The 25,824-nt window shown below is 35.6% G+C and overlaps 1 protein-coding gene across 9 annotated transcripts in view; it reads left to right on the top strand.

The window, feature by feature from the left end:
* The window catches only part of LOC105346971 (coronin-2B), a 41,996-nt gene that overhangs the window by 1,430 nt on the left and 14,742 nt on the right, over positions 1-25,824 (top strand). For 4 of the 9 annotated variants that reach the window (XM_066081387.1, XM_066081362.1, XM_066081388.1 and 1 more), the window contains exons 2-8: positions 15,035-15,117; positions 15,354-15,730; positions 20,555-20,626; positions 23,275-23,469; positions 23,842-23,958; positions 24,474-24,623; positions 25,149-25,313. In XM_066081387.1, coding sequence (XP_065937459.1) covers positions 15,725-15,730; positions 20,555-20,626; positions 23,275-23,469; positions 23,842-23,958; positions 24,474-24,623; positions 25,149-25,313 — 705 coding nt within the window. In that variant the 5' untranslated portion in view covers positions 15,035-15,117; positions 15,354-15,724. Of the gene's footprint in view, positions 1-6,714; positions 6,965-7,619; positions 8,342-11,865; positions 12,397-15,034; positions 15,118-15,353; positions 15,731-20,554; positions 20,627-21,174; positions 21,191-23,274; positions 23,470-23,841; positions 23,959-24,473; positions 24,624-25,148; positions 25,314-25,824 lie in introns of those variants that run through there. The other 5 variants (XM_066081373.1, XM_066081367.1, XM_066081364.1 and 2 more) reach the window with 5 other exon arrangements.

Raw genomic sequence — 25,824 nt, 5'->3', positions numbered from 1 at the left:
AAAATGTAATTTTTCATCCAAAATTGCAGATTTTTTGCTTATTAGACTTAAACACTTCTTATCCATTAAGATATCTATCATAATCAAGTAATTTTCTGCTGATTTGAGAAAATGTTTCACGGTGTAGTGATCCACCTTAAATGAATAACTCAAATGTACAAGACATTTTAGCTAAAAACACTTGTTTTAATGTATAGAAAAAGGAAACATGCTGATATTATATAATTTTGTTGTATGTTGTATTCTTAATGCAAAGGGGCACAACCTGTCCTATTTTTAGTGGTAAATAATAGCTTTTGACACTTAAATAAACAATTACTTACTTCCTTTTTTTTAGTGTTAGAGTTGCCAGGTGTAGTGAATGTAAACTATGTACATTATTGTCCCTCATAATCAATATATAATTTATATGAGTTAGATAATGAAAACAAGCACAGCTGTGTGTAATGTCTATTTACAACTTCATATCATTGTGTGTAATTTGTGTTAGCAGCAATATTGAGCGCACGCCTCTAAATAATACCCCTTCCTCCCCAACCCCCAACAAATAATTAAAGTTTTTTGTTTATTCAGCATGTAGATCTAATTAGTCCCAGTAATTAGTCCCAGTAAATATCATGGAGAGGTCAGACGAAGTTTGCTGATTTTTAATGGTCTGTTATAGGTCAGTGTGCCTTGAGGGGGGTCATAAATGTACAAGACATTTTAGCTAAAAACACTTGTTTTAATGTATAGAAAAAGGAAACATGCTGATATTATATAATTTTGTTGTATGTTGTATTCTTAATGCAAAGGGGCACAACCTGTCCTATTTTTAGTGGTAAATAATAACTTTTGACACTTAAATAAACAATTACTTACTTCCTTTTTTTAGTGTTAGAGTTGCCAGGTGTAGTGAATGTAAACTATGTACATTATTGTCCCTCATAATCAATATATAATTTATATGAGTTAGATAATGAAAACAAGCACAGCTGTGTGTAATGTCTATTTACAACTTCATATCATTGTGTGTAATTTGTGTTAGCAGCAATATTGAGCGCACGCCTCTAAATAATACCCCTTCCTCCCCAACCCCCAACAAATAATTAAAGTTTTTTGTTTATTCAGCATGTAGATCTAATTAGTCCCAGTAATTAGTCCCAGTAAATATCATGGAGAGGTCAGACGAAGTTTGCTGATTTTTAATGGTCTGTTATAGGTCAGTGTGCCTTGAGGGGGGTCATAAATGTACAAGACATTTTAGCTAAAAACACTTGTTTTAATGTATAGAAAAAGGAAACATGCTGATATTATATAATTTTGTTGTATGTTGTATTCTTAATGCAAAGGGGCACAACCTGTCCTATTTTTAGTGGTAAATAATAACTTTTGACACTTAAATAAACAATTACTTACCGGTACTTCCTTTTTTTAGTGTTAGAGTTGCCAGGTGTAGTGAATGTAAACTATGTACATTATTGTCCCTCATAATCAATATATAATTTATATGAGTTAGATAATGAAAACAAGCACAGCTGTGTGTAATGTCTATTTACAACTTCATATCATTGTGTGTAATTTGTGTTAGCAGCAATATTGAGCGCACGCCTCTAAATAATACCCCTTCCTCCCCAACCCCCAACAAATAATTAAAGTTTTTTGTTTATTCAGCATGTAGATCTAATTAGTCCCAGTAATTAGTCCCAGTAAATATCATGGAGAGGTCAGACGAAGTTTGCTGATTTTTAATGGTCTGTTATAGGTCAGTGTGCCTTGAGGGGGGTCATAAATGTACAAGACATTTTAGCTAAAAACACTTGTTTTAATGTATAGAAAAAGGAAACATGCTGATATTATATAATTTTGTTGTATGTTGTATTCTTAATGCAAAGGGGCACAACCTGTCCTATTTTTAGTGGTAAATAATAACTTTTGACACTTAAATAAACAATTACTTACTTCCTTTTTTTAGTGTTAGAGTTGCCAGGTGTAGTGAATGTAAACTATGTACATTATTGTCCCTCATAATCAATATATAATTTATATGAGTTAGATAATGAAAACAAGCACAGCTGTGTGTAATGTCTATTTACAACTTCATATCATTGTGTGTAATTTGTGTTAGCAGCAATATTGAGCGCACGCCTCTAAATAATACCCCTTCCTCCCCAACCCCCAACAAATAATTAAAGTTTTTTGTTTATTCAGCATGTAGATCTAATTAGTCCCAGTAATTAGTCCCAGTAAATATCATGGAGAGGTCAGACGAAGTTTGCTGATTTTTAATGGTCTGTTATAGGTCAGTGTGCCTTGAGGGGGGTCATAAATGTACAAGACATTTTAGCTAAAAACACTTGTTTTAATGTATAGAAAAAGGAAACATGCTGATATTATATAATTTTGTTGTATGTTGTATTCTTAATGCAAAGGGGCACAACCTGTCCTATTTTTAGTGGTAAATAATAACTTTTGACACTTAAATAAACAATTACTTACTTCCTTTTTTTAGTGTTAGAGTTGCCAGGTGTAGTGAATGTAAACTATGTACATTATTGTCCCTCATAATCAATATATAATTTATATGAGTTAGATAATGAAAACAAGCACAGCTGTGTGTAATGTCTATTTACAACTTCATATCATTGTGTGTAATTTGTGTTAGCAGCAATATTGAGCGCACGCCTCTAAATAATACCCCTTCCTCCCCAACCCCCAACAAATAATTAAAGTTTTTTGTTTATTCAGCATGTAGATCTAATTAGTCCCAGTAATTAGTCCCAGTAAATATCATGGAGAGGTCAGACGAAGTTTGCTGATTTTTAATGGTCTGTTATAGGTCAGTGTGCCTTGAGGGGGGTCATAAATGTACAAGACATTTTAGCTAAAAACACTTGTTTTAATGTATAGAAAAAGGAAACATGCTGATATTATATAATTTTGTTGTATGTTGTATTCTTAATGCAAAGGGGCACAACCTGTCCTATTTTTAGTGGTAAATAATAACTTTTGACACTTAAATAAACAATTACTTACTTCCTTTTTTTAGTGTTAGAGTTGCCAGGTGTAGTGAATGTAAACTATGTACATTATTGTCCCTCATAATCAATATATAATTTATATGAGTTAGATAATGAAAACAAGCACAGCTGTGTGTAATGTCTATTTACAACTTCATATCATTGTGTGTAATTTGTGTTAGCAGCAATATTGAGCGCACGCCTCTAAATAATACCCCTTCCTCCCCAACCCCCAACAAATAATTAAAGTTTTTTGTTTATTCAGCATGTAGATCTAATTAGTCCCAGTAATTAGTCCCAGTAAATATCATGGAGAGGTCAGACGAAGTTTGCTGATTTTTAATGGTCTGTTATAGGTCAGTGTGCCTTGAGGGGGGTCATAAATGTACAGGTTGGTATGGCCATCTCACCTGCTCATCTGTACACAGGTGTTCATTGATTGTGTATTGATGGACCAACACAGGGACTTAATTAGTCCAGTCTACTGTAGAGAATTGTGTATTGATGGACCAACACAGGGACTTAATTAGTCCAGTCTTCTGTAGAGAATTGTGTACTGTAGATTCCTTATTTTACGCGAGTACTTAATTCTGCGATTCAACGATTTACCATCAAATCGCGAGAACATAAAATCGTGAATGCCGAAATTTTATCTTACTTTCATGTTGTTTACATGTGTCCCAAAATTAAAAGCGAGATTTAAAAATTCGCGAGAAGGGCTTCTCGTGATTTTACGCGGATATTAATTAGGAATTTACAGTATTCCCTGCTGCAGAACACATGTATCTGTTTAATATGTAATCTATCTCTCTGTCTCTGTCACTCTCTCTCTGTCTCTCCTCTCTCTCTCTCTCTCTCTCTCTCTCTCTCTCTCTCAGTTGTAATTTATTCAGTAGTGTATTTTATAAATTCAATCCAGTCTCTCTATATGTCATACATGTACATGGTCACTTGCAATATCATTAGACCCCTCAGTTAGTCCTGTATCATGGTATTATTTACAGCTCACCCCCAAATTTAACAAAAATTGGGCTCCTTTCTGACTTCTTTAGACTTAGAATAAGAACTCAAGAAACAAAGAAACCCCCCATTAATGGCTGTTATCTATAGTTCTCCTGAAGAAAAATTATTCACAGCAGAGAACATATCACACCCGCTTATTAGTCCCCTACCAGTTTTCACCGGAGGGGACTATAGCTTTCCTCTGCGTCCGTCAGTCTGTCCGTCTGTCTGTCTGTCTGTCTGTCCGTCCATCTGTCTGTCCCACTTCAGTTTTCCACACTTTTTTTTCTTTTTGCGTTTGAGGAATAATATGAAATTTGCTGTACAGCTTCAAAATGTCAAACTACAGATCAAGTTTACACTTCTGTAGCATCTGGTTGACATAAGGTGGCATATTGGTGGGATCAGAGGGTGGGGGTGATAAGGTGGTATATTGGTGGGATCAGAGGGTGGGGGTGGTATGGTGGTATGTTGGTGGGATCAGAGGGTGGGGGTGATAAGGTGGTGTATTGATGGGATCAGAGTGTGGGGGTAATTAGGTGGTATATTGGTGGGATCAGAGGGTGGGGGTGATAGGGTGGTGTATTGGTGGGATCAGAGGGTGGGGGTGATAAGGTGGTGTATTGATGGGATCAGAGGGTGGGGGTGATATGGTGGTATATTGGTGGGATCAGAGGGTGGGGGTGATAAGGTGGTGTATTGATGGGATCAAAGGGTGGGGGTGATAAGGTGGTGTATTGGTGGGATCAGAGGGTGGGGGTGATAAGGTGGTGTATTGGTATAATGATCAGAGGGTGGGAGTGATAAGGTGGTGTATTGGTGGGATCAGAGTGTGGGAGTGATATGGTGGTATGTTGGTGGGATCAGAGGGTGGGGGTGATAAGGTGGTGTATTGGTGGGATCAGAGGGTGGGGGTGATAAGGTGGTGTATTGGTATAATGATCAGAGGGTGGGGGTGATATGGTGGTATATTGGTGGGATCAGAGGGTGGGGGTGATAAGGGGGTGTATTGATGGGATCAGAGGGTGGGGGTGATAAGGTGGTGTATTGGTATAAAGATCATAGGGTGGGGGTGATAAGGTGGTATGTTGGTGGGATCAGAGTGTGGGGGTGATATGGTGGTATGTTGGTGGGATCAGAGGGTGGGGGTGATAAGGTGGTGTATTGATGGGATCAGAGGGTGGGGTAAATTAGGTGGTATATTGGTGGGATCAGAGGGTGGGGGTGATAGGGTGGTGTATTGGTGGGATCAGAGGGTTGGGGTGATAAGGTGGTGTATTGATGGGATCAGAGGGTGGGGGTGATAAGGTGGTATATTGGTGGGATCATAGGGTGGGGGTGATAAGGTGGTGTATTGATGAGATCAGAGGGTGGGGGTGATAAGGTGGTGTATTGGTGGGATCAGAGGGTGGGGGTGGGCGCGTGATAAGGTGGTGTATTGTTGGGATCAGAGGGTGGGGATGATAAGGTGGTATGTTGGTGGGATCAGAGGGTGGGGGTGATAAGGTGGTGTATTGATGGGATCAGAGGGTGGGGGTGATAAGGTGGTGTATTGGTGGGATCAGAGGGTGGGGGTGATAAGGTGGTATGTTGGTGGGATCAGAGGGTGGGGGTGATAAGGTGGTATATTGGTGGGATCAGAGGATGGGGGTGTAAGGTGGTGTATTGGTGGGATCAGAGGGTGGGGGTGATAAGGTGGTATATTGGTGGAATCAGAGGTTGGGGGTGATAAGGTGGTGTATTGATGGGATCAGAGGGTGGGGGTGATAAGGTGGTGTATTGATGGGATCAGAGGGTGGGGGTGATAAGGTGGTGTATTGGTGGGATCAGAGGGTGGGGGTGATAAGGTGGTGTATTGGTATAATGATCAGAGGGTGGGGGTGATAAGGTGGTATGTTGGTGGGATCAGAGTGTGGGGGTGATATGGTGGTATGTTGGTGGGATCAGAGGGTGGGGGTGATAAGGTGGTGTATTGATGGGATCAAAGGATTCGGGTGATACAGTCAAGCTTCAGTATCTGGACCAGGAACTACTCCTTGTATTTAGTTGAACATTATAATCCCTGACAGCCCTCCATATTGTCTCCTGACTGACTGTTTATCTGATTAAACTTCATATCAAGAAACCAGGGGTCGTTTATCTCTTTGTCTAGGATTAACACAACTAGGATTAACACAACTAGGATTAACACAACTAGGATTAACACAACTAGGATTAACACAACTAGGATTAACACAACTAGGATTAACAGATCTGTATTGGGGTTCTTCAATACCATGCTTTAGTTACACACAGTATATGTTGTACAGAGTTGTTTTACCTAGCAAGATATTTAAGGTAGATTACATCAAGTGATAAGGGAGATTAATCTTGGTGTAATAAATCACTGTAACTGCCTTTAATATCTGTGATATCTTGACCTTGGTATAGAGTTATTTCCCTCACATTCTGACCGGCCGGGTGTGTTACTGTGGAGGGTAGATTGTGACAATTGTTGATCACACCAATACACATTAATATACTTTATCTTGAAGTATCTCTCTCTCCTCCCTCCATCTATCTAAAAATAATATCTCTCAGTATATCTATTAAAAATTCTGCTCTCTTTCAATTTGCCTCTCTCTCTGTATCTGTTTAAAGGTCAGTAAAATAAATCTCTCTCTCTCTCTCTCTCTGACATACATCATGATCTTATTGGTCTCTGTCCACACAGTTTGGTTGGATGTCAACAGCAGATTACACATTAGATACCCAGATACAGGCTGTAATTGATATTAACCGCCATACCACAGTAGCCAGGACCTACAACAAAAAACACCTCTCATACACAGGGAGAAGTGAAATCAGCGAGAGTTGGATTAATGTCTGAAATATTAGATGATTTATGACATCTTTGTGATTTCATGAACCACTATACATCAGAGAGATTTGATTGGTCGCTGGATTATTTATTACCTTTGTAGGTAAGATACATATTGCTGTAATCCACCAACACCCCCCTCCTCCGCACCCCCTCCTCCCCCTCCCTCCTCCCCTCTAAGCAGTTGCAATGAATTTTTGTGGTTTTTGCTGAGTACATGTACCTGATGAGAGAAATTTTCTTAAATCAGATTTTAAACACCTATATATACATTTAGATTGTTTCATGGGGCAGGACCTTTATATTTTTTTGTTTAGAAATTAACCTTTTAATCTATAATTGCTGAGCAAAAGATAAATTGATCTACACATAGATTTTATATTGCACAGACTGTGCAATACATGAAGCCATTAAGGAATCATTGGATTATTAATGAGGATTAACCTGTAGAACAGGTATTAACATAGTACAGTTTTGTTCTGCACATAGATCAAATATGTGCACATCAATCAAAAATGCACATAGATCAAACATACCCAGGCATAAATCACATATGCACAGGTAAAAAATAGGACGTACTGATACTTCAATCCCGGAATCAAAGTTGTTTTTCCCACCATGCATATCAGAGTATGAAGTTAAAGTTTTAAGATGCAATGGTATGCATATCATTGCTATTTAATCAGGTATGTATGTACCGGGTGTTTTTTTAAGCTTCCTGTTTGTGTATTGCTATAAATGCATACAATTGTAAACATCGGAGAGATAAGATGCTCCAGATCAGTGTATTGTGTTACTAATACAAATCCTCGTATAAAATGTCTTCTAGTTCAACATTTCAATAATGACAGAGTGACAGAATCCTCGAGTCATTAACCCGTCGAGTCTTAAACTTGTCCGTTATTTCATATTTCAAAATCGCCAGGGCACCTCGGATCATCTTCACTTTACTCGGCATTTGTTTACCGAGATCTTGTCAGCGTGGAACAGGAGAGTTTAAATTTTGTGGTCCTGGGTGTTTGGCAAGTGTAGGTTTCAAACCGTCCGTCTTCAAGGCTAACTGTCCATTCACCAAACAGACTCTTGTTTTACTCTTGTGGAAGATATACGTACTGATCTTGAAAGTTTCCAAATATGGATGATTTGTGAAATCACACTATCCATACGTCATCATGTGCTGATTTTTCAAGTTTAAACTATTTGAGATCAGCATCTTCATCTGCAGTTTCATAGGGTCCATATTTTGTGAAGTAATGCTATGACCACAGTATTTATTCTTACAGATATATCAATATATTGTAATGTTTCTGATTTAGTGACCTGTCAGTTAATTGTTGCTCTGAGTGAATTTTACAGCAAGGATACCTAAACAGGACGGAGATTTTATACTAATGTCTTGTGTAATAATAACTGTGTCATCTGAAATAGATATGTATACTTGTTCAGGACTAATTTGAATCTGGATCATACACCATTTCATGTAAGTTTAAAATTATAATTACTAGAGTAAATAACTCAAGCTAACAAGGTGTCAGGTTTCCGTTTAAAAGATGGTGGTTTTATTTAATACTTAGAATGCAGATTCAAGGTATTTGCAATTTTGAAGTTGACACCTGATAAAGTTTAAGATAAGATTTCCATTAACACATGTATTTCAAAACTCTTTTTATTAGAATAAGAATTGCATGATAATGATGTATTTAAATGCATGCTGCATTAAATTAAAGTAAACTTTGCTCGCAATATTTACATTTCTGTGAGGTATATTTTTTTATCAAAATTTAGATTTCAAGAATATGAAACAAAAAATCAAGTTCTGGCTTGATTCTGTTTGTAAAATAAGAAGCCAAATATTTATAGTGACCACTGCATTGATGCATTTATCTTCTTTTTTGGGGGGGGGGGGGGGGTTATAAACATATTAAAGAATGCTTTTTCCTGACATGTGTATGCATTATAATTTATTGCTTTCTGCACGTCTTTATGCAGGAACACACAAATCCACTCTCTGAGTGTCTGAATGATATTTCCTCTGTATAGGGGTGGGTGAGGTTCATGATTATGTGTGAATATTAGATTAAAGATACTGTAGATAAACTGAAACAAAGCCTTGATTGGCATTGATGTTAATTGTTACATAACAGCATTGTCAGCCAGACAGACACAGTTGTAATGAATTCTCTGCCAAATCAAGACAACAGGAAATCGATGACCTTCACTGATGACAAGGTTACAGCCCAAACACTACTAATTTACTAATTATGTCTGCCCCCCCCCCCCCATTAAATCTCTCCCTTAAACCCCTTCCCAATCTCCTCATAACTGAGGGCAAACTCTCTCTCTCTATCCTCTTTTCCTCCCACCCCCCCATACTCATTCTCTCCCTTAAGCCCTTTTTCTGCTTGTCCTCTTGACCCACTTTCCTGCTAGCCCATTCCTTCTGTCCTCCTTACCCAGTCTCCCCATAACTCCTCCTCTCTCTTCTTTAACTCTTAATAAGAAATAGACAATTACCTGTAACCATGCTTGGGGCGAATTACATTGTAAAGTAATGCATTACATTACCATTACTTCATGAATTTGGGCATTAAATTACCATTACTTGATTTTCTTGAAGTAATGCATTACATTACCATTACATGAGTAAAGTAATGCATTACCATTACCATTACTTTTTTTTTTTAAGTAAAGCTAATAAAGAGTTTTTGCAAATGTTTCAAATATACAACACTCTTTAACATATCTACAGCTTCATGCTCAGTATCAGGTTCAAATTCAATGAATAAACAAGAGTCATTCTTTATTTGCTCAATATATAATCATATTGTGGCAATATGAACAACATATTACATAAGTAAAATGATATTTATAGACATTTGGCATGATACAATATCAGATATGAAATAGAGACACAGGATAACATGCGTAACAAAAAACAATTTATGAAATAATGTTGCGGTTTTTAATTAAAAAGCTAAATATAGATATATCCCCAGATTACACAAATCTTTATAATTTTGGACACTTAATTTTATTAATTTATAAACAGATGATTTTTCCCAGTTATATTTCTTAATATATTTTAATCGTATTTCTTTTTATTGAGGACACTTTAAGACAAAAGATTGCTGTTGCACTGGATATGATAGAAGTTTCAAAGGGTTCATCTTTTAAATGCATCCATCTTCCGGGCTATACTAAATAAATGTTTTGCAGGAGCAGTCAAAGCTTGGGCTGGAAAATACTGTTTGACGATCTTTATCTTAGGATATATTAAGTGCAATGATAGATTAAATACATAAATCTTGTATTTTCTATCAGTCCAAACTAATGTACAGTGTAATTAATATACAAGAGAGAGAGAGAGAGAGAGAGAGAGACAAAGAGACAGAGACAGAGAGAAAGAGAGAGAAATAAGTAAGATTATTTTCAAATGGGTTATAATATTGGAAGTGATATTGATTTTCATCATGGATGGACAGTGCATTCATTTTGCTTTTAAAGGTGCATGTCTGTCTCCTATTCTGTTGAGACATAGCGAAGGGAAGGGGATTGGGGTGTTTAGCACTTCTTATAACAAGTGCAAACTAAATGGAGTAAATTGTTTAAATGATTAAAAACTCTTAATAACAACACTCTTAAAAATGTTATGAAATTGTGCTGTTATCTTTAGTAATATAAACAATTCAAAAATGAACTTTAAAAAACCTTTTTTAATAAAACATGTACAATTAAAATTTGTTTTTCTTAATTAAAATTATTTCTTTCTTCTTTAAAAATAAATTTAATCAAATTCAATTTCAACTATTCATTTATTCATCACATTTTTTAAAGTGAACATGCATAAATATGCATAGTAATGCAAAGTAATGCCATGTAATGCCAGCATTACACTAGATTTTGGAAAGTAATGCATTACATTAACATTAATTGTTATGCTAATTTTGAGGCATTACACATTACTAGCATTACTCTGAAAACATGTAATGCATTGCAATGCATTACCATTACATTTAGCATTACCCCAAGCCTGCCTGTAACTGAGGCATATAGCTGTTTTGAATTTCAAGAATTCAGAAGTTTATTTGACCAGGTCAATGGTACATTTATAAATGGTTGAATAAACTGCTTGCTTATGTGTACCTGTAAGTGAAAGACATGCACACAATCATGGGAATTAACTTCTTAATTAGTATGTGTGATTAGGAGCTCTGGTTAATCTAAACACTCAATTTAAATGCCAGATTTGTAATCTAAGCAAGGTTTTGGGATGGACTGTATTAAGGTTAAAACAGGACACAGTTTGACACATTGTTTGGCGGAATTGTTTTAAACTTTGTATACAGGCCAAAAAACATTTTACACAGCAGCCAAATAGTAGACAAACCTAATTTAAAGTAAGATATCAAAAAGAGATTCTCAGTATGTTAAAAATCCAAACATTTGGGGGGTGGGGGGGGGACTAAGGGTCTATCTATTATGGCAGGTTTAACGAATGTTTATAATAAAGGTAGATTTATAGTACTAAATATACGGATCTACCAGGGATGCTGTCTCAGCGGGAGTGCACCTGACAAGGGTTTTAAAAGGTTTGAATCCAGACCCAGCCTTATTTTTTTCCATATAGTAGTGTATACCGTTCTGTCTCTGTCTCTCTGTTGTGATGGTCATTCTGGAGAATAGGGCGTGTCTTGACTTCGACCAGCTTTGTACATTGTCTGTTTGTTCATCCTCTCTCTATTATAAGTTCTGATTGGTTAGAACGAGAGGACCTAACTCAAATGTGTATCAAGGTCTAGACATAAGATGACAACATTTGTATTTATCTTTAAAACTACATGTTCTGTATTAACATTTTGAAAGGTTTTACATAATAATTATTGTTGACTTGCTGGAAGTAAGAGTTTCTAGCTGATAGCACATCAAGGCATGTTGCCCCTTTGATGCCTGTATTTGTTTATAGTTCCTTGAAGTCTGAGTGATGTAAAGGATATGGAGGATAAATTAAAACATCAATAATAGATCCGGACAAAAGCTAATTGATGCTGATGCAGATACAGTGATACAATCAATAGATGACCCAATGAACCTTGGAAACACGTCAGTAGTTTAATCGTCTCCGAGTCTGTCCGGGATATTATTGGAAATTCCACATGCACGTGAAGGTCTTGGAATATTGGAGCATATTGGAATTCTCCATGTCGGCTCATTACACGGTCGGTGGGAGGTACATGTATTGATTTAATGACTCATCCCCCCCCCCCTCCCAACAATACTGTCTTTTATTGGAATGGAGGATAATGGAATTTGTTTGTCAGGCAATGAGGAACTGTTTTGAGACTCTGTGGAATAATTGATTGATCATTTGAGGTACAGCAGAAAAAATAACAATCATTGAAGGATGAGAATAAATTTGCAAGGAGAGAGGGGATTGTGTACATTAATGGAGTGCTCAATTGATTGCTTCAGTACGATAAAAGAACAATGAAGCCAGTGGAGGGAGCTGGGTGTTAATGACGATTTCCTGAATCAGCGGTGAGTCAGTGTTTGGTTCCACACAGTCGTCTGCATTATATGAAGTACTGAGGTCTTAGACTTCGTCTACATTATCTGAGGTACTGAGGTCTGAGACTTCTGTAATGTGTGCAGATCATATCAAAAGGTATTGGTACACTGGTGTCTGATCTGGACCCTATTATTTAAACATTGAGTATCTGTAAGATTATCAAATTCCTTACGATTGATTATTGAGGTAATAGATCACAAGATAAATCACAAGATAAATCACTTTACCTAGTCTGTAAAAAGCCCTCTAATGTTGACCATTAATTAGGCTCAAGGTTATTACTTTTAACTGCAGGCAATCAGATATCGATGAATTGATGCCATCGTCCTCTGTATTAGGTAAAGGTATAGATATAATGAAAATATTTATGTAATTGGGGTTCTGAATCAGATTTCTCATTACAAATGTTTTTAGATTATAAGGGTTTCAGATTATAAAGGTTTCAGATTAGGCAGGTTTTTCTGTACTACTGAATCATCATGTTTTTCAGTACATCATACATTGCATTACGTACATCTCGCTGACCCCATTAGTTGACCCTCAGTATCGACCAGGTATACACAAGTCCATCCATCAATACTGACCCAGTACTTACTGTATGTAGCTGTGTTATATGGTTAACCGTGGACCTAGTGCCCAATGGCATATAGAACCAACATGTAATGATGTTATCAAGCTGGAATAATTATGTTTGAATAAATACCAGTTTTATTTCATGTATAATCAGCAGAAATAGGGGGTGATATTAATGCAGGTTATAGAAGCATTTATTATTAATTGTATTCAATAAACGTGACATATATCATTACAGTTGATTTGTTTTGAACATATTTTATTGTACAGTATAATGATATATATATAGCATACATATACAGATAGTTAGGGCACAAGTTCTAATAACTTACAAGGTCTTCAGCTTAAATCTAATTTCATATGGTTAATTTATGTCATTGTTTTTAATAATTTTTTTGCACTGTGTAAACTGCATAAATTTGTGATAAACCATGCACTTGCACTATTTGTCTCTACTTGTACCTGTTATAATTTATTCTCTACACATTATCCTGGCTATAAGAACTTAAGCTATTCAGCAACTAAAGCTGCTAGAGGAACGTCAATTAGTTTTCCTCCTTTGTTAGAAATAACCTTAAAATTTTTATATCAGTGCTCCCTCAAATTCCAAAATTAAAAAAAATATATTCAGATTAATTTTGTTGAGAAATCAAACAATTAATTTTTTAAAGGTCATGGTCTGTGTGAGAATAAATCTGTAGGATGCTTGCCCACATCTTGGAGTAAACAAGATACCGTTACAGATTTGAGTATCTGGGGGGTTCAGAAGACAATTTATATTGAGTGTCACCATCTGATCCCCCCATAAAAGGTTAGATTTCACAATGAATTAAGATATGTATATTTGAGCGGGTGTGTGCATGGTTAAGGCCATGAATAGATTCAGTGTTCTAAAGCTCTATGTATAAATCAAAGATGCCATAACTTGAGCCTAATGCAAACAAAATACGCAAATAGAATGAGGGACTGACCGAAAATAAAGTCATTACAGAGGTTAGGAATTTCAAACTTTTTTTCCGATTATATATGTGCATGTATTTCGATTTCTCAATGGCATTTGTTTACACATGTATTTAAGGTCTGTATATCGAAGTCTTGTGTATGGCTTCAGTCTGTTTTAATGCATAGATTAAATATCTGAGTGGATATTCAGGTGCTATATATACATCATTGTAGCGTCTGTAGAATTATCGCAAGACTGGCCTGACAAATAACGGTACTGATATACGGTATATAATATTGAATCAGAATGGCTGATTTGTGTTTATGCACAAGTAAATATGTAAAGCATTGTAAAAATTTACTCATCTTGATGTTTATTTTGTTGTCCCTAGAGTTCCCATGTCAAATTTTTTTATATTCTTATGAAGATAAAATGTAAAACTTTCAAAAAATAAAATCTCAGGTTGTCTCAAAGATCAAATATAGCGTATGCCTCGATCAAGTACATGTAAGTTATACATGTGATAAAATACATGTAAACTACTGTGCGTGTTTCATGGAAGGCAAATAAACCTAGTATCATCATTAGGATGTCAATTCATTATTACCTAATCTATGTGTACATGTATGAAGGGGTATTCATGCTGTGAAGTTTTGGTCAGTAAATTAAAAACTGTAGGATGTCTGGTCTGTTTTATTTTGCACAATTTCTATTACATGTAATTATGCTTACCGGTAATATAAATTCATGATTATGGTTTATAAACATAATTATATATTTTCTTGGTGTATCATATTTGAATTTCTTATAGAGAATTAAAAGTGAACTGTGCTATGATTGTTAAATTGTGTTACTGTTACAATTGTAATGGTGAGACAGGTTTGAATACCGGCGCCAGATATACACTGTACCTCAGTTGGTAGAGCACCTGACTAGAGTTTCAGGGGGCCCGGGTTTGAATCCCGGTTTGGTCAGTCATTATTTCTCTCATCCCGTTACACAAGTAATAGCCTACTCGGTTGAAATTAGGCAGCATGACTCTGGCAACCATTGTATACCCGTATACATGTACCTATGTTTTCTATTTCCAGCAATAATCAACACCATGAAGACTGAGCGTAATTTCCCAGAATACCAAGTGATTCATTGAGTCAGTACATTGACAAAACTAAAGGTATGTTAGGTCATGCTAAATGTGTTCCCTTATTTCATCTTTATAAACAATACTTCAAAGCAATCAATGAGGGTTTTTTTTTGTTTTAATTGGTCTTTTGATTTGTAATGAATTGATTGAATCAGCTGTTGAATGTTTATATGACCTGCATATTATGATACCCCTTATACCCAATGCCTGACCGTGCGTAACTGGGATTGTTCTGCTGTAATGTTCATGAACACTCTTTGTTCCAGTATCATCAGGATTTAGGACCAATGAGTTTTACAAAAGTCTGGAGACCTCTGAAATAGCTATTCCTTGGGACAACTGAAGTAGAATTAAGCTTTGATAAACCACCTGATCATTTGTGAAGCTGTGTGCGGTCAGTAATCTACGTAGGACAACTCAAACACAGCTTAACTCACCTGAGAATCTGTGTATAGCTGTTAATCTGTCAGGATAATTCAAGGACTGTTTAGCTCACCTGTGTAAATTAAGGGAAGTTCATGCACTGTGCAGCCTATAATCTGGTAGTGAGACAACTGTATCAACTGAGGGAATTCTGTCTTTGTGACCTGTAGGATTTATTTTTATCATCTGTGGAGATTAATGCCGTCCTGTCAACATGCCGGTAAGAGTTAAACTTTGTACTTTTCATTTGCTTTACCATTAAGGTTTTGTTTTCTTAGTACATTACTAATATCCTGTACTCAAGAAGCAGCAAGTGCTGGAAAATGTTGATATCTCTCTCACAAGTGAAAAACCATTGATTAGAAAATCAAATTCCATGGGTGAGGAGATTGGGATGGGGGGGGGGGGGGGTGAGGGGATTGGGATGGGGGTGGGGGGGGGGGTGAGGGGATTGGGATGGGGGGTGGGGGGGGGGTGTATCTTGTCCCCTCATCCCTACCTTCCTCAAATCTGTGCATATTGATAACTGCTTGTTTGAGTAGATTTACAATATATTTATATGATAGAACATCACATGTCAGAGAAATAACCTTTTTTCAACATTATGTAACCTTAGTAACCAATGACATCATTTCTATTTGGAAAATCAATATGATACATGTATATTCTCTCCAATATTTAAGATATTCCCTTATGAACACGCCTGATCAGTATCAGACCATTAAACCTGTGTGTTGCCAGATTGCATAGATACAGTCATGCAGTTTCAAACAAAAGTGCTTAGATATGCTTGTAGTACTGAAACTTAAGTTTATAAAGAAAAAAAAATCTATTTCAGGACCGATCGAGATAAGACTTCAGATATCCAAACTCATTCATAAAACCAGAAAACATACACAGGGCATTTTTTCTTTTGAAAAAGGAACTCTAAACATTTGATCTTTTAAGAACTTAAACTGGGTTACAATCCTGTGCTGGAGGCTTTATTAAGAAGTCCCGAAGTTAGTCTTAGAATTACCTCACACCTTGATCTCCTGACCTTTAAATCGTTATTTTAATTTCGCTATACTCTGGTATTTTCAGATTAACCTTGCGGTAATTTGTTTGGTTGTATAATGCCCTTTATACAGTAAATTGTTAGGTATAGATATTAGGGGATGTTAAGACCCCAATTTCCTTTCTGAGTGGAGAGTTTAGTGTTTATTCATGGGAAAAAGAAAATAAACAGAATGGACAGAAACATTTAAAGATCCAGAATGTTGTCTATACACTGTAAACCATCAAATGTTAACTCTTTTGATGTTCCATCCTTAAATTCGGAAAAGAGAGAGAGAGAGAGAGAGAGAGAGAGAGAGAGAGAGAGAGAGAGCCCCATAACAATCAGGTATAGAGACTGACAATATCTCTCTCTCTCTCTGTCTCTGTCTCTCTCTCTCTCTCTCTGTCTCTCTCTCTCTCTCTCTCTCTCTCTCTCTCTCTCTCTCTCTCTCTCTCTCTCTTTCTCCCTCTCTCTCTCTCTCTCTGACATGCCTAATTATGATGTAGTTAATAGATTTTAAACTTGAACACACAGCTTACATGTATGTATGTACCACACTTATAAAGAGACACTGGCCTGTCAATGAGACTCTATCGTGATCTGCCGATAACTATTGAGTCAACGAGACTCGATCGTGATCTGCCATTAACTATTGAGTCAATGAGTTTGTACCACTGGTGCTGACTTCCAGCTGTAAGGATGTCAAGTATACCACTACTGTCTCTATCAAGGAAGTTATTTACAAACTAGAGCATCAGGGCAGTATCCAGTCTAAATACCCCCCCCCCCCCCCCCACACACACACACAATTATATGTTTTATAAATAACATAAACCCCATACATATAAAATATATATGGAATCTCTCGTGATTTGTGATGGTATATGATTTTTATCCAACATTTTAGTTGTGTCTTTTCTATCCACTAGCTTTGGCAAGTTAGATAATAATCATATACCGTCGTAAATCATGGGAAATTCTTTTTATCACATGTTTAATCACATCTTTTGTTAAACCACTTTTCTGTAAAAATTATACAACAAAACAAACATTTCATTTTTTAGCATATTTTTATCAATTCATCTGAATTTTATTTTCCACACAATCGACTGCCTTTTCCTACGTACTGATTAATTTTGGTGTCACATTGAGTAAGATTTATACTCAGTGTAATTTTAAATATTTATTCCATGAGTGATATCTACTATATATTGAGCTAAACATGTAACAGATATCGATGCTGGTACATGTATATTTAAAACCTAATCAACATCTGAAGACTCCCCTGTACACACAGACATGAAATAATTAAGACAATTAACACCATGCGTCCCTTAGTTTTATGTTTTAATTGAAAGAAATTCCCAAACTGGAAAAAAAAACCTGGGTGACCCATCTTCCTTGCCTCTCCATGAATTAAAAAATAAAACAAGGCATTTCAAACGATCTTGTTAAAGGAAGTTTTTTTTTTTAAATTTTTACAATTTAATAATATCTTTCACTGGAGTTTCATTTACCTCTCAATGTTGAAATCCAAATAACCTTTTCTGTACCAGATTATTTTTTGTTGTTTTTTAGTGTAAACTGGAAAAATAATCCAGATCATCCTTGCCTCTACAGGAAATGAAACACCCCCTCCAGAATAAAAACATATCTCATTTGAGGAAGTTTTTAAAATTTTTTTGTTTACAATGTGACTAGCAGTGACAGGTGTTTCATTCACCTCTTTATAATTTGCTATAGCTTCTGATTACCAGATAACTGTTTGTAGTTTTAGGTTGTTGTTCATGTTGTTAGTTATAAGTTGCACAGTGTTTTTTTTTTTTCAAGTTTAAGGAAGGGATATATTACAGTACTATTGATTTCTTTTTTTCTTTTAAGTTTTAATTTTCAAATAATGAGAATGAATCATTTAATTTAATGGACATTCATTGAATAACTGTACACGTACTACATTAATTGTACACACAATCTTCCTAGTTCTGAATCAGTAAATATGAGTTACTGGAGCAGCATTAACTTTAGATGATGTACACTAGTGGTTTGAACATATTTTATTGCATAAACAAATGGTTCGAACACAAGTTCTGACAACTTACAGGATTCTTACCAAGTAAAACAATTAACAACCGCATAGTAGTTTAGAATGGAAAGTACATAGAAATGGATATTACTAAAGTGGTTAAATTATTGAACAACGGTACAAACAAATGTATTTATTAACAGTTCTAGGCAGTAAGACTGAGAATTACGAGAATCTACCACAATCTCTGATAAATCTTTGAACAGCTGAAAAAATATGTTGGTTAATATTGACAGTCAGAGATTCACGTACACTAGTACATTTTAGTACATTGTAGTAGTTGAAATACAGTAGTACATTTATTAATTGATTGAATTTCCTTAAAACTTCACACAAATCCATAAATTAATGTACAAAGTAGTACTATGTATTTGATGGAGAGAATCATTTTGTTGTTGAATCTTTATCATGTTTATTTAGATTTCATAAATCCCTCGAACACATTGGAGTCAATCACCCCCCGACAGATTTCATAAAACTTTTTTATATGTGACTGGGCGACCCTTGAATCTTCCATGACGAAATAACCTCAACCAACTGTATTTTCCATTTGACTGTACATCAAGTACCGTAATCAGCTTTTGGATTGATCAGCAATCCAAGGGTTTTATGGTAAAGCTCACTTTTTACCTGTCTGAAAGTAGTTTTCACCTGTGTCATAATGTTCTTACCTTAACGAGAAACAATCACTATGCATCAAGGTGAAACAAGTGTTACCTGGTGTCATAATTAGTTTATGATGTCTGCACGGGAACCAGAGTTTGATTGATATACAGGTAAAAGGAGTAGTAAATTTCATTCATTTATAATCTGTATATAAATGTAAGCGGAAGTCCACGATTTATTATTGGTTTCTTCTTCATCGCTCATTCATGGGATTTCATATCAGGAAGACTTTGTTATAGACTCCGTTATATTTTCATTATTGTGATGTCGCTGCTATTTCTCCACGCTTGATGAGTTTCTTTACGATTTTGGGGATATTTATTTGCGTGTTAAGTGATTTTGCTGTTTTACCTCTATCATTTCCCTCTCTATTAGGTGAAAGACTATAAAGTGCTTTTCCGTAGTGATTTTTTACGATGTGATTTTAATTGTGTGGGAATGAAATAACAATACAATATACCAGGCTGTACTACAGAGAAAAAAACCCAGAAATCAAAACAACCACTGAGAAAATTGCCACAGAACAAAATTCAGACATTTAGATGTGTTGGATTCACTATCTTACATTAAGTGGTGTGCTATCAACCAGTGGCCCCTTAAATTTTACAATGTGTTGAATTGTGGCTTGAATTAAATGGTGCACTTTATGATAATGTTGCCCCCTTAATTCAAAGGTTGATGAATCCAATTTGACTTATATACACAAAACAACTCTCATTATTTGCAAAGAAGATGAATTCTATGAGCGACCGGGATCGGAATTAGCATACTCAGCTGACTGTGATCTCCGACTGCGAAGTGCAAATTTCTACGTTCCGTCATGACGTTGAGTCATTCATTAAAAACAATCTTCTGTATTTTTCCATTGGATGCGTATCTTCTAATTTAATCAAATGGATTTTCATTGTTTTTTCTCTCATAGACAATTTATCAATTTTACTTGCATTCAGAGGATATTCTTTTCTTTGTGTTGAACGTAAATAATACCATACATATAGCTATGATACTTTTAGCATATCCTCTTATGGACCATTAACATTACCTGGATTTGTTTATTCATTTGTGAACTATGATTTTATTTTTGGATAATTGACTTATATAATATTTTTTTGTTGGTCACTTGACTGATTTTTTTTCTGTGCGACATTTAATTGTTTGGATTTGAAGCCGACCAAGTTCTTATTGACAGTGTTTTCAGTATTTACAGTGATTTTTGTGTTTCGATCTTTACAATGATTTCTTGTTGGGATTTCTAGTTCCAAGTCGCCATGGAAGTCCCGTTTTCTGAGTCTAGTCCGAAGAGCCCAAGCCCAGATAATAACAGACAGGTAGTAACCTCTCACTAAACATTGTGTCTCGTAGTGGCCCCCTCACTGTCTACGTCGTAAACACTGTGTCTCGTAGTGGCCCTGACTGACCATCCACAGTGTAAATGTTGTGTCTCATCAGGCATGGAGCTTTGGGATGAACTGCATGCATGATTTGATGTTGTAACAGCTTCATGAATGAAATGTCATGTAATTTATTTATGTACGCTTAATCATACACAAAGGTATTAAGTTGGAGCAATATTTAAATTATAGCGGTGTTATGTAAAGCAATCAATTATTTTATTCATTTATCCAAATATGAACCCACAATATGAGAGTATTTTAGGATTTATGCCACAGTATTGTTGTCCTTAGTGTGACACATTACAATAGACTGTCATGGTCAAGTCCATAATACAAAAGAGTTATATAAAATCAATTAATTATCTAAATATGGAATAAAACCTGGCCATCGCTTCTTTTGCCAATAGATGTTTTAATAGCAAGCATTCAGGGTGGTTTTTATGAACAAAAATAATCCAACTCCCCATGTTTATATTATTCAGAGGGCCGCCATACAGGGTATGTTTTATTTGAATTACTCCCACATCTCAAAGAAACCTTTCCACACCTCCTAAAGCAGTCCTTATATATCCTCCTACCCCCAGTTTATAGAGTTTACCATGTTTAGGAAATATTCAATGCTCTTTATATTATTGAATGACCCCCACATCTTACCCCTCCCACAAAGCGCTTCTGTAGCCATAATGGTGATTTGTTGAAGTAATATGCCGTTACCTCTCTCTCAATATCTAAGTGGTCTACCCTAAGTCTCTACAATGTGGTCATATACAATGTACATAGAATACATTATCCATATTAAGAGGGATGGATGGTTGTGGCCATTTTTTTAACTTTATCTATCTCCTTTAGAAAAAAGAGTTCTGTATAATGATATAGTAAAATATTCAAATTTTAAAGCTAAAAGGTACATTTTCTACCAACAGAACTCCAATTTGCTTCTTGAGTGATTGTAAACTTAAGGATATGGGGATGATTTTATATATCCCATGATATTAAATGAATCCATTCTTTGTATGTATAAACTCAGGTCTGGCCCAATGGTTATTGCCCATTATAACTGTAGTCTTGACAAATATTGATACATGTACCACCTTCACATAAATGGAAATTGATCAATGAATATATCTACATGAATTGCTAAATGTATTATTGGCTCCTATGCACATTTGATATATTTTCCATTGTTTATTTTTCCTGCCTGCCTGACATTATTTTGATGACCTCACTTCATTATAGATGCACACTCAGGTGTATACTCCTTTAGTACTAATCATGAACATAACACATCACATCTCTCTGCACGTCGCATGCACAAGTCACAGATTTGTCATATTACGATGTGGTATCCTCTGTGGATTTGTCATTATACGATGTGGTATCCTCTGTGGATTTGTCATTATACGATGTGGTATCCTCTGCTTGACTGACCATTCATAGGCGCCCTGTGTTGCCTGTTGTTGAATGTTGTCTTTGTTTGACATGTGAAACAATGAAAAGTCTGACAAATCAGCCTGCATGATATAAGTATGGAAAACAAGGCTTACCTCATTCAAATTAATGAAGGCTTTTTTATACAGTATGGAACTAGTGCATATGCTTCCTCACACTGTCACTGTAAATATAGCTACACAAAGTGTTTCACTGTTCATTTAAATCAAAGAAATTAAAGACTGTTCTGATCAGGGTTACTCCAATGGTAAAACATTTATATTGCAGACACCTTTCTTTGGTGGTGGTTATTATAAGTTGGAATCATCAATGTGACAACAAAAACTGGTTAACATTCTTTTTAAAAACCTTATTGTAAATTGGATAAAAAAATTTCTACAGAAAGCATCATTCTTGGTTTACAGATATATACAGTCAAACTTTGTTATCTTGAACTAGATGGGACTGTTTATCCGAGTATTCGAGATATCGAGGGTAGAATACTGGTTGGGACTTACAAATCCCTTCGACATATCCATTGTATTTGAGATATCAGTGTTTGAGATATTGAAGTTCAACTGTAGTATACACCTACATGATTCAATATCAGTACACCAATTAGTGCATACCATTCATTCAGCAGTCATATTATTGAATTCTCTCACTCATGTTGTTTGCAACATGCATGTACAGTGATCAAATTGGTGAAATGTGCTTATTTTTCTGAGGCTTTTTTTGTTCAGTGTATACCTGGTGTTGACCAGTACACCCATTCAGCTTCAGGTAGATTTATGTTGAAAAACTGATGTATCAATTCTGGATTATAAAAAGATAGAGTGATATATAAATGTTTCAGTCATTTTATTTTTTTTCGTTTTGTGATATCCATTTTATTACAGTTACTGATGAATTTATATAAAGGAGGAATAGGAAGCTAAATGTAGATATACAATTAACATGATTAATGCGTAATTAACAATTAAATGAAAATTGTGATATCTGAATGATAAAATGCAACAACTCCGTAATATTTCTCTAACATTTTTTTTATATAGAGACTAACAATAATGCTAGTGATCTAAAGATTTGATATATAGACATTTTTTTTGATAAGTCAAACAAATCATAAAAGTTGATTTACCATAATCTTGCAGATGGCATTCAAGATTCGTTCGTCGAAGTTTCGACACATCTACGGAACCATACCCAAGAAAGACCTGTGCTACGAAAATATTCGTATTACGCGCAACACTCATGACAGCAACTTCTGTGCCATCAATCCTAAGTTCCTGGCCGTTGTCACGGAAACAGGAGGCGGGGGATCATTTCTATGTATTCCACTAAAACAGGTGAGTCACCTTGACCTTTTGGACAAAGACCTTTCAATACAGACCCTAAAAATACTTGAGCAGTTTTGAAAATAAATATTGAATACATTTTGCAAAAATGAAATTTTAGCATTCAGTTTTACTCATTGAAGTAGCATGTAACATTTTTTTTATTTTCTGAAATTAATTTATAGTTATAAATAGAAAGAAATATTCCCAACAATTATCATAATAGCTCTCATGATCATCATGAAGTGTTTCTCTTATGTAAATAAAAGCTGGCTTACAGGATTTCACTGATTAAGATGTAGAAGTAGGAAATTATTGACATTTTTTACCCGCTGCATGTAAATAAAATGTTTGGAGCTTTAATTTCTGACCTTTGTGTTGTAGAGTGGGCGGGTCGACCCCAAGACCCCACACATCTGTGGTCATGCGGGGGTGGTGCTGGACATCAAGTTCAACCCGTTCAATGACAACATCATCGCATCATCCTCGGAGGATTGTACAGTAAGTTGGGGCTAGTTCATAGAGATAAAACAACTTGTTCAACAACAACATTATCGCATCATCCTAATCTGAGGATTGTACAGTAAGTTAGGGATAGTTCATAGAGATAGATTAACTTGTTCAATGACAACATCATAGCTAGCTCATCACAGGACTGTACAGTAAGTCAGGAATAGTTCAAACACATTATCTGTCACAAATTCAGATCATGTTTTCCAGAGTTATTTTATCAATCTCAAAGGACTGTTAGTATAGAACATCATGTAAGACTGTAAGTCTTTAAGCAACAGACTAAGTTTAAATTTGGGGTCTGCTCTGGTGTTAAAAGGTATTGTCTGGTCAGTACTGTAATTATATTTGTGTATTTAGGTCAAGGTATGGAGTATCTTGGAGGATGGCCTGAAGTCTTATTATAATATCAATGATTTTTCAGCATGTATTAAGATTAGAGTATTACATTATAACAAAATTACATTTGTGCGTATTAAGACCTAAGTGTATTTCCGTGTATTTAGGTCAAGGTGTGGAGTATCCCGGAGGACGGTCTGAAGTCTAACCTGTCGGAGTGGATCGTGGACCTCCATGGACACAAGAGGAGGGTGGGCTACATCGAGTGGCACCCCACCGCTGAGAACATCCTGCTCAGTGCCGGCTTTGACTACAAGGTTCGGTTCCATTATAAATGAATTTACTAGTTGGTACTTATTTTGTTTTTTAAGATCTTGTGCTGGTACATGGACTTTGCCAGAAGCCAATGCATTTTTTAAAAGTTTTAATATCTAATCAAAATAGAAAAGCTAATATCCGTGCCAACGAAAGATATTAATATAAGTTGTGGAACTTGTTTATTAATAGATGTAAAATAAAAACACTTCAGTTCAATGATTTCACTCTTCCAACAATTTACGAAAAATTGTGATCTATTCATAAAATTAAGGAAACTGTGATAACTTTCTTTAATTAGTGATTAAGTGCATCACATTCAAAAAACACATCAGTTTTGGTATGGAAGGTATTTGTAGATAGAGATTGCATATATTTATTTTAAAGATAACTTTCTATACCCCCTGTTTAGTATTAGATGGAGAAAAGTTGACTTGTATTCATTTTATGAACACTCTACATACACACAGCTCGAGCACAGTGTTGATTATGACAGAGGTAAATGACAGAGTTGTCTTTCCTTTTAGTGTGTCCTGTGGAATGTGGAACAAGCCGAGCCGGTCAATGTCATCAGTTGTCATGAGAACACGGTGTTCTCAATGTCGTGGAGCCAGGATGGAAGTCTGTTCTCCACTTCATGTAAAGACAAAAAGTTACGGATCATCGACCCAAGGATGGCGCGGGTCGCAGCGGTAAAGATTTGACTTCGTTCATTCCAACTGATTTTCTATATACTACAGATTGTTTGTTGATGATGTTGACTGTTTTTTTTACTGGCTGAGCTGAAAGCTCAAATGAGCTATTCTGATCACTTTTCGTACTGCGTCGATCTGTAAACTTTTTACATTTTAAACCCCTCTCTCTCTCTTTCGCCCCAAAGTAAGAATGTTTGCTTAGGACATAAATCTTCTGCAATTTTTTTTTAAATATAACAGATGCACACATGTAATACAGTGTTCTGTTTTTGGTTCTGTGTAGGAATCATAAGTTATATATAACCCCCTTTTGGTGATATCAGTTGGTATTCCATTTGTGTTACAAATAAGATCTAAATAGTTTACATGATTGTACATCATGCAGTAAAACATGGTTTTAATAAACACACATATAATGAATTGACGCATACAGCGAAGTGATGATCATTCCCCATTGATATTACAAATTACACTTATTACAATGCAAAATTGCCCGTCCCTGGCAATT

This window comes from Magallana gigas, chromosome 1 (assembly GCF_963853765.1).
Source record: "Magallana gigas chromosome 1, xbMagGiga1.1, whole genome shotgun sequence".
Taxonomy (NCBI): Eukaryota; Metazoa; Mollusca; class Bivalvia; order Ostreida; family Ostreidae; genus Magallana; species Magallana gigas.
This window is presented reverse-complemented; position numbering and strand designations above follow the sequence as displayed.